This window comes from Helianthus annuus, chromosome 10 (genome assembly GCF_002127325.2).
Source record: "Helianthus annuus cultivar XRQ/B chromosome 10, HanXRQr2.0-SUNRISE, whole genome shotgun sequence".
Classification (NCBI taxonomy): Eukaryota; Viridiplantae; Streptophyta; class Magnoliopsida; order Asterales; family Asteraceae; genus Helianthus; species Helianthus annuus.
The window spans coordinates 127,576,265-127,586,568 of record NC_035442.2 but is presented as its reverse complement, the minus strand read 5'-3'; the positions used below and the strand labels follow the sequence as shown (position 1 = coordinate 127,586,568).

Below are 10,304 nucleotides of genomic sequence, written 5' to 3'. Positions count from 1 at the left end.
AATTATACAAATTATAAATTGAATATCTTTTAAGTGAAAGAAAAAAATAATTTATATTTTATCTTAAAAGTTTTTGACTTTTAGTTTGAAAGATGTTAAGATATATATTTTTAGTATTTCCTTTAAAGATCTACAAGGATGGTATGTCGATTGGGATGAGGTTCATGTGTTGGAGTATTAGAATCGTTTTGTAAAGTCTAAACATGATTTATTTTGTGAGGTTCGAATACTCATTAATTGCCGAGTTTACCTGTTATTCTATAGGGATCTCATTTTAGATTTCGGTGGTCAAAATTACTAGTTGGGATTTCGGTCATCAAAACTCGATTTTTAACATATCCTCAAAATAACTGAGATGTCTAAAAACTCAGATACTATTACCAAATTTAATTAGACGGTTGTACGTGATAGACTATGACATTTTTGCGATATTTGTGATAATAAATCGTATAAACGATTTTTCATGGTTTAATCCCTCTTTGAAAATAATTCTAACAAACATTACACCGTTAATGGCTTTCATGATGCATCTACGTCTGATCACTTCTAGGACACATGACATCAATGTATCAACCTTTAAATGTGGTTCATTCCAAATGCCCCCATACTCGACTATCGACCATATTACCAAATGATTCACTTGACCAAAAAAAACATGTTTTCGTCGTAGATCACTTACACATTATAAGGTGTCTCCCCTCTATTCAAGAGGTGGAATGTTCAAATACTGCAAGGTGCACATATAATAGTATTTAGAAGTACGTTAGTTTGCCTTTAAAAGAACAATTATAGTACACCAAACCAAAACCAAGAGAACTACAAGTCGGTAGTGTCATTTCTCGAAAATGGAACCCAGAGAAGCATTTTATGTTGCTTGCCTCTTAAAGATTACATGGGTCAAATTATTTTCCTACAAATATTCTATAAAGGGGTGTCTCATTTCTTGTGTTCATTGTGTGGTGTAATCAAGTACATACACCTTTTTTGGCTTGTGAGTAAGCTCGTTGCGTCGTAAACACGTTTGTAACTGATATTATTACTGGGATACTTTTACCATTATTGATGTCACCAACACTTAGGCTAAGGGGTATGAGATGGGTCAAGGATTGTCACCTATGATAGTGGATGATGTGCTACACCGGCTCCCTTAGGGAACCAACATAGTTCGCATAGATTAAATCACGGCAACTATGTACCTCCATTTCCTTAATTAACTAAATATATTTTACACAAAATATTTGTTTTTAAAGGGGGATGGTGGTTTGGCTCATGACCACACCATATATGGTGGTGGATGAGGGTCATGACGACACCTTATAGTCTTATTCTGATATTCGCACTGACGCTGACCATGTCAAGAAATCGCTACTCTGAAATTGCTACCTAAATTGATACATTGAAACTAACATTGACGACACTGTTATGGATATTGTCACCTAAACTGTCACTTACGATTGTTAGTTTTACTATCACAACTATTTTGGTTATCTTCTCACCGGGCAATAAGTTCAGATGACACGTTAGGTTATGAGACCTATCGAGATGGAGAATGAAAGAGTGTTCGAGAGTTGGACATTCAGTTTAATAAGTTTAAAGAACTAGACTAAATATTTCTGTTTTTTTTTTTCTTTTTTTGAAAGCACGGCATATTTCTTATTTAGCTGTTTGTGATGTGAATTCTATTTCTTTTTTTTTTTTTTTTTTGTAACATTTTAAGCATTTATGGATCAATGTTTATGATGTGAATTCTATATAGGTAACACCTTAACCTCTATGGGTAAAATAGTTCACGATATTGTAAGTTCACATGATACAAAAATATATCAACAGGTAATCTACCGAATAATGGCTACCAATATGTTGGGATTCAAACCAAGAAGTCTAATGTCTTACGCTCAAGTAAAAATTGTACCATCGATGAAGTTTTATTAACAAAATCAGCTATAATACAATTTTTGCTCCAAAATAAATCATGTTTTAACAAACATTGTATACAAAGTTGAGTGGATCTCTTGTTGATATTCCTTTCTAACTCCCTTTGCTGTCATGTTGGAATTAGATACAAACCAAGAGCCGTAGCCGCCACTCTATAATTATAGTTTATCCAAAAAAACACACGAGAGTCATTATCTTGTTTTGTTCAGAAACAACCTCCTATCAACAAAAGTCAAAACATAATACAAGTAAACCTATGTGCCTCCATTTTCAGTCTTCACACACATATATTATTGTATATATATCCCTCCAAAAACATTCATCAAATTCACATCCACAAAAACCAACAGCAAAAAATGGAAGGACTGATACCATTTGTGATGCAGGCCATGAAGACACACAGACTTCATAGCAGCTACCGCTCCCTCTCCGCCAGCTACCATCTCCTGGATGGGTCTGTGGCGGCAGAGGGTTCGTCACACCACCGCACCAGGTCGGAGTTTCATCCATCCACGGGTGATCACTTGCAGCAAAGATCAGGGTTCGGTTACGATACCCAATCTATGAACTTTAAAAAGGATTCCACTTCTTCAGCTATAAACACTTTTCATGCTTCAAAGCTAAAAAGCAACTGATGCAGATGAAAGAGGAGTTATTTGGTTACTTTGTAATTGTATAAAATACTTGTTTTTTAATTGTATGGTTGTGTGCCAAAGGGTACGTTATTAATAAACATATCTTATTGTCTTAATTGCAACAAGAATTTGATAATCATAAACCAACGACCAAACTAAAACTTCGACCCGTATCATGGGTTGGCAATCACATTAACGTCACTTGAACGAAAAACAAATGATCTAAACATCAACATAAACAAAACACTAAGACGTCTATGAAGCAAGCAAGGCTTCCACCTTTGCAATCTGATCCTCTTCATTCTTTTCAGTTGGGCTTTTATTAGCTTCATCATAAAGATCATGCTTCCACTTTTCAACTCTCCCACCAGTCTGCCGTTGCCGCTCGTTAAACCCATCTCTCCCCCTGAAAGAACCACCAAAACCGCCGCCACCATCACTGCCATACCTAACTCTTGATTGAAACTTCATCCTCGGTGTTTCATTCCTGTGTGCGTCCCTTCCGCCTGACAGCCGCCTGTCGGGTCGGTCCCCCGGTGGCCTCTCTAGCGGCTTTCCTCTCTCCTCTCTCTCACTTCCCTCGGCTAATGTTTTCGTACCTTGTGTTGCTGACTCATTAACCGGTAGTTTTGTCTCTCGAAACGAAGGTCTTTTCTTTGAAACATGCTTTGAATCCGGTTCCCTTTTGTACGAGCCGTCAAATCTGGTTTTGTCATCTTTCAGCTTCTTGTCTTTCCACGACTCGCGCTCTAAAAAATAATAAAAAGGGATTTAGAAACAAAATTCAGATGCCTCGTGAGATGGAAAAAAGGTTGCAATCTTACCGGTAGTCTCCTTGTGTCTGAAGCTATTACCAACTTGCCCAGCACGCTCGTCATGCTGTTATAAGACAAGCACATGCAACCCCAACATGGTTATACATACAGGACCAACTGAAGGAAACGCGAGGAATTAATATTTTACATCAGCCCAGCGTAAACTAAATATTATATTACAAAAATCGCAATAAATCTTTTGAGTTACAAATATGGGTGTTCAAAAACCATTGAAACCGACCATTAAACTAAATAAAAAACCGTGCAAAAGAATTAAAACACTCTTATCTTCAGAAAAAACCTGGATGTGAGATCGGGATCGAGGTGCTTCAATTTTATCAGAAGAATTCTTTGTTCCTTCACGGTATCCATTTCTTTTTCTGTCAGATTCTTTGCTCGATGAAACATTTTCTGTTTTTGAATCGGTTGCTGTTGTGCGCCCGAGAGGAACAGAATCTTGCAACCGACGATGGTGTTTTCTATCACGATCATAACGTTCAGTAGAAGTAAGGTTGCTGGTTGGTCGATCTGTTGCTGTTTCTTCATCCCTTTTAACTCGCTTAGGGCTGGCATGAGAATATAAACGAGGTTCCATTGAGATGAGTATTATTAGCATAATAAAGGTAAATCAAAACGAGGTTTCGCTTAGGACTGGCATAAAATAACTTTATTTTTGAGTTAAAAGGCCATTTTAGTCCCTGTGGTTTGGGCCATTTTGCCAGTTTAATCCAAAGATTTCATTTTTCGCATGTGGGTCCAAAAAGGTTTCACCGTTGCCATTTTAGTCCACTGGGTTAACTTTATCCATTTTTTTTGTTAATGAAAAGGGCAATTCGGTCATTTTATATGCAATTCTGTTAACTAGAAGGACAATTTGGCCATATAAAAATGACCGAATTGCCCTTCTCGTTAACAGAAAAAAATGGATGAAGTTAACCCAGTGGACTAAAATGGCAACAATGAAACCTTTTTGGACCCACAGGCGAAAAATGAAACCTTTGGACTAAACTGGCGAAATGACCCAAACCACAGGGACTAAAATGGCATTTAGCTCTTTATTTTTTATACATAATAAAGCAAGTAAATGTTATTTCCATCATCAGGTTTTGATAGTTTCAAAAGAAACAAATATGAATCATTATAAATAGTTAGCATATGTAAGATCAAATTCACCACTATGCTTCAACCAAAAAAAAAGTGGCAGTTGTTACCCGCAAATACACTTCTTTATACATTTTTTCTCATGGCAACTGCCAAATCATTTTGTTATACAAACGTTATTTATTCATCGCTTAGGACACTTTCCAGCCCTATGATGCAACCCTTGTGATCAACATTCCGTCACTGCTTTTCAATGTACAAAAGAGAAACAAGATGAACCGCAAAGCGACAAGCATCACGAGGCAATGTGTCAGACACAGATTCATCACCGTGCGATTTACGATCAATTACACAAAATGTTCGAACATCCAAGAAGAAACCAAAAGGCTCAAACTACACAAACTGCTGTAAATTTCACGTGTAGTAATAATAACTTCAACACATGTTGCTCTGTGTGTTTTTACAACAATCAAAGAATAACCGAAACTTTCCACTCTATTCATCATACATAAGTTTTTTTAAAAACCAAAAAATTACATTTAGGCAGTGTTCATTTCACAGAATGGAATGGAATCTTGAGGGAATTGGAATGTTGATTTCACTCCTTGTTATGTTGGTTTCAAGTAACAAGAAAATGAATTGGAATTGAACAACAAAATAAGGAAGGAAATCTACATTCTAATTCCATCCAAATTTCATTTCATTTCATTTTGCAAAACAAACACACCTAAAATTACAAATCAAATTTCAATTTCTGCGTGAATTCTCATTCCAATTCCATTACAATCCATGAAACGAACACTACCTTATAATACAGCTGCAATCAAAAACTTTCAACATGTTTTGAGTACTTCAAGATATAAAACAGCTGCATTGTAATTTAGGGTTTGAAACTTCAGGAAAGATGTAATATAAACACCTAACTCTAATCTAAACCCCCAAATTGGTGACGTTGACGATAATCAACAATACTGAAATGATTGTTAGCGTAAAAGGCAGAAACAGATCAGAAGAATGACATGAACAAAACCTTTGATTGGTACAGTAAACAAGATGAATCAAAGCATCTAGTTGTTGTGACAGAATGAAATTGCAATGGATGCAATAAAGTACCTAGGTTCTCGATCGAGCCTCGAGCGATGGTGTCTGGAATCGGAATCACGACGAGACATGGCAGGGGCTTGGGTTCAAGTCGTCCACTCTAGGGTTCGGCTATTCTGCTTTGCTATTTATCACTCGACTCAAAATAATCATAGTATCTAGAGTTAAGTTTTGTGGTTGGGTCATTTTAACGGTTTTGCTTCAATAGTTTAAAAATAGTTATTTTTCTCTTTGATCTTTCGAGTTTGTCCTGGCTCTAACTCAGTTAAAACGTTCAATTAAAAGTAGGGGTATTTCGGTAGTTTACTCCCTGACTCTAACTCAATTAAAACGTTTAGTTAAAAGTCGCGGTAGTTGTGGTTGGCAGGTGGTGGTGGATGGTGGTGGTCGGTAGAAAGAGTGGTTGGAAAGATGGGGTATCAGAAAAGAATTACTTAGGGCATGTTTGGGTAAGCTTTTTGAAACAACTTAGTGACTTATTGGCTTTTTGAAAAGTCATAAGCTCTAAAATGATGTTTGGCAAAGAGGGTGTATGTGAGGGGGAAAAGTCAATAAGTCACAAAATCCTGACTTTTCCAAGAAGCCAATAAGTCAATAAGTTGTTTCAATAAGCTTACCCAAACATGCCCTTATATACATGTAAATAAACAAGTTATAGGTTTATTTAGGTGATAAGACTTACATGTCATTGCTTTTATCTATAAAATTACCAACATACCTGTCACACCCCGATTTCCACGTGTTTCACCGGTGGGCCCGGTGGGGGATTACCGTGACGTAGTTGGCAACAATATAGTCAAACCACAGAATATTTAAATGCACAGCGGAAGCATAAAGATAGATATATTTTAACCATCGAATGTAATATCCAAGTATCACAAGTAGTCGAAATAAATCCACATGGGATCAAAATAAAAATAGAAATATTGTTCAACAGGTAGTGGCATCCCAAGCTTGCGAGACTATAACGATGCTAAGGAGTGGCCAGCCTATTTCATGTAGAACCTGCATTTAATCTTTTTGGGGAAAATACGTCATTTTACACTGGTAAATACATTCAACCGACACTTTTGAAAAGTTTAATAAAATTGATTTGAATGCACAAGGCACAAACTCTTTATAACTTGGGATAATTAATCAATTAAATCTTGTAAAAGAATTACATGTTCACTATGCGTTCAGTCGCCTGGGTCGTGCCGGGTTTAAGGTTAATTAACACACCACATAGCATAAAACCGTGGCGGGAAAACCAACGGTCATACCTTTATAATCATGGACACATTGTCGGGTGTACGCCTACACCCGCGTGTCAAGGTCGTGGCCACTTCGTAAAATGATGCCAAGGATATCCGGGACATGGTCATTAAGCTCCCAAAGGCGTAAAGCCAACAAAACCAATTTTTAAACGGGTCACATTGATAATACCCAACTACTAATGAGTTAGGTGTAACGCCCCAAAACCCGAACGTTTAACTCACTAATGAGATTTCATGGAATACAAGATAAAATGTGACAAATATGTTATTTTACTTGGTCACAATACAAGTTAGATAAAAGTAGTAAAGTTTGTGACTAAGCAATTACCACACAAAACTCAAGGGACTAAAAGTGACAGGTTAAGAAAGCTAGATGAATAAAAATGAAATAAGAATTAAAACACACACACATCAGGTATGTGTGTGTGTTCGACGCCCAGAGCCAGAGAAGAAGGGGAAACCCTTCTAACCACAAAAATCCAGCCAATTGAAGCCCTAATCGTGACTGAATCTCATGCATGTCAATGATTTCTTGATCATCTAGGCCTATTAAAGCTTAAGGTAAGAAGAATTTGATAGTTTGATGATCTTGAATATGTAGGGTTTCAAGAAATTCCATGTGTTTATATGAAATTAGTATGATATTGAACTAAGATCACCATCTAGAACATTATGAATGCTTGAAATCGATTAAATCAATGTTGGGAGTGAAAACCCACTTAGAATAGAATGAATATGAGTTGTAAAGTGTGAAATTGGATGAGGGAATGTATGATGATTGTTTATAATGATAAATTGTTAGTTAGAGCTGAGTTAGAAGAGAAGTTATGTGAAATTCTATTGAATATTGGTGTTCTTGATGATATTGATATGGATTGGTCATGTTATGCAAATGATACTTGTACACTATGCTTAATTAACGGTACGCCCACCAAGTGTATGATGAAATGCCTAAGTGACGATTTTAGATGAATTATGTATAATGATGGATGGAAAAAGTATAGAATGTAATAATGAAGTGATAAACGATAGGTTAACATGAAATATGCGTTTTGATTGAAATACATATGGGTTTTTAATTGATAAAACAACTTTGATAAAAGGTATGCTTAGAAGTTGAACTTCGTACTTAAATGATGTGGTAAACATCATGTGTTGGTCTAGAGGTTTGATGGTGAATTGATATGGATGTGCACTAAAGGTAGAGTGATTTATTAGTAAAGAAGGATGTTAAGATTTCGTTAAATTGTTAACTTGAATATGGTTGACAATTGCAAGATTATAAAAGTCATATGGAACGTAGTTAGATCAATGTATGAATGTGTAATGACATGATAAATTAAATAAGCTTGAAAAGATATGACTTTAAGTATATGCTTTATGTTTGTTAGAAATTGACTAATAAAGGTCAAATGTTGAGCATAGGATTAATGTGATTGATGTTATGTGTGGTCTTGTATGCTAACAAGGATATTTATGTATTGACATGTAAGGATGAATAACATATCTACGGACTCAAGCACGGAGGCTAACGGGTCGAAAGTAAACATGGAACCTATGCTTGAACTTGGTCGCTCAAGGTAAGTGATTCCGATTTCACTTATTAGCTTGTTTAAATAAGGTAGTGTTCTAGATAATTGAGTATGTTACGAAGTCAAATATGGATTTGGTTGAATGAAAACGATGGTTCTCGCTAAGTAGATCGAATGGGTCAAATAAGGTCTTGTTGTCATAACATAATGAAGTATGAGCAAGTTCCGAACTTCTTTTCAGTATTTAGAAAGATTCGTTAATTTTGTCATATGTTGCGAATAGTGAGATATGTAAGAAGGTAAGATCAAATGAAGTTCTAAGTTTAGTTTTGTGGTGATGGGTCAAAAATGTTAACTAAGTCGGAAAGTGTGTAATAAAGATCAAACGGGTCAAAACTAGGAAGCGGGGTAAGGTGAGGTTTCGGCCATTAAGGCATGGGGAAAGTATTGACATGATTTGGGACCTTGTAAGGATGTTACCATACGTTTGGAACGTTCGTGGTGCAAGTATAATCGATCCCGATAGCCAAAAAGTAGAAATTAGCGTCTGGGATGCAGAAGGGGCGTCGCCGACGTCCCAAAGGACCGTCGGCGACGGTGCTTGGGTGGTTATGTGTTTCCGACGTCCTAATTTCCTGTCTACGGACTTCCTTCCCGACGGACAAAATTAGAGGGCGTCGCCGATGGCCTGGTGAGGCGTCGGCGACGGTGCCTCCGTTTCCTGCTTTCTGTTTTCGCCATGTAGCGCTCTCGGTTGAACTCATTTCCATCCGGGTGTTCCGTAAAGGCTCCGTAAGCCTTGCTAGGCATAAGAAAGCACTAACCTTATTAAAATAGATAGTTATGCACTCAAGTTCATGTAAAAGTGCGGATCTTATAAATAATTAAATGGTGAGAGGAAATGTGTTAGAACAATTTATACGGATAAAATGATAAAACTTGTTCATAAGAATGCTTACTTGTGAATTATTACGTATGTTTATAGTACAATAGTAGGAGGTGGTTAAGGGAATATGACTTTAAATGCACGTGTTATATGTATTTTGGCATACAAGAACATGTACGATACACATAGGTATGAATACATGATTGTAAGTATATTTGAATATATGTAGGGATGTAAACGTGTACGGTTGTAAGTATGTACGTGTGAATGTACGTGCGAATGCATAATTTAGATGTATTGAGAATTAACGTTACTAACGACACACTTGAGTTTAGAATATAATGCAGGAATGAGAATGACGGATCCTTATGAAGTTGAAGCTGAACTCGGAACGAGAGATTTCAAGAGAATAGTCGAATGCTATACGGAAGTTAATTGTGTGAGACTAGTGTCGTATGAGGTTGTCAATGTCTAATGATTTAGTTGTATGTGATGTTCACAGGTACCACACGGATTCCTTCTACTACTAACGAAGCTGAGCGGACGTAGATCGAGTCAAGAGCAAGGGTTGTACGGAAAGAACGGTCAAATAGTTCGAAATATGTATTGCTTTGAAGCGTCAATACAATGTGAATATTGTAAATCCCTTCCAGTAAATGTTTAATATTTTGCATCTGGAAATTTATGTTAGAAATATGTTTATTAAAGAAAGAAATTTTAATGCTCGTATTTCCGCTGCGTCGATTTAAAAATATTACATGTTAGGGTCTTACATTAGGGTCAATTGCCCGACCAAGCGGTATTTTATATACCGTAACCCAAGCCCATATAACGGAAATAAGTTAAAAGTATTTACCTGAGCAAGTAATAACCTCAATAAAAAAATGCAAGTATCTTTTACCGGTCTCCTATTCTGGAACGAAGGTTTATAACAACCTATTAGAATCCTAACGGGTCTTTAATTTAGCCTTAGCTTAGACCGGTCAGTTTCAAAGGATAAATACGGTTTAATCGCATGAAAGGCGAAAACCGTGAATGGAATG

The 10,304-nt window shown here is 36.5% G+C and overlaps 1 protein-coding gene and 1 long non-coding RNA gene across 2 annotated transcripts; one reads left to right on the top strand and one right to left on the bottom strand.

Annotated features, from left to right (window-relative positions):
• Positions 1-2,655: 2,655 nt before the first annotated feature.
• Positions 2,656-5,756, bottom strand: LOC110884877. Its single transcript, XM_022132584.2, has 4 exons — positions 5,600-5,756; positions 3,687-3,951; positions 3,395-3,449; positions 2,656-3,319 (listed from the first exon to the last, which is right to left on the bottom strand). Exons 1-4 carry the CDS (start codon positions 5,656-5,658, stop codon positions 2,826-2,828), a joined length of 873 nt encoding a protein of 290 aa, XP_021988276.1. The 5' UTR covers positions 5,659-5,756; the 3' UTR covers positions 2,656-2,825.
• A 1,493-nt stretch (positions 5,757-7,249) lies between these two features.
• On the top strand, positions 7,250-9,925 carry LOC110881616. Its single transcript, XR_002559825.2, has 3 exons — positions 7,250-7,404; positions 8,337-8,423; positions 9,764-9,925. It is a non-coding gene; the product is annotated as an uncharacterized LOC110881616 (long non-coding RNA).
• Positions 9,926-10,304: the final 379 nt, after the last annotated feature.

Excerpts from the sequence above, each read along its gene's own strand:
- LOC110884877 (XM_022132584.2), bottom strand. The coding sequence starts at position 5,658 with ATGTCTCGTCGTGATTCCGATTCCAGACACCATCGCTCGAGGCTCGAT. Across the intron at positions 3,952-5,599 it reads AGGCTCGATCGAGAACCTAG|CCCTAAGCGAGTTAAAAGGG; the intron begins GTACTTTATTGC and ends TTCTCATGCCAG. Across the intron at positions 3,320-3,394 it reads CAGACACAAGGAGACTACCG|AGCGCGAGTCGTGGAAAGAC; the intron begins GTAAGATTGCAA and ends ATTATTTTTTAG.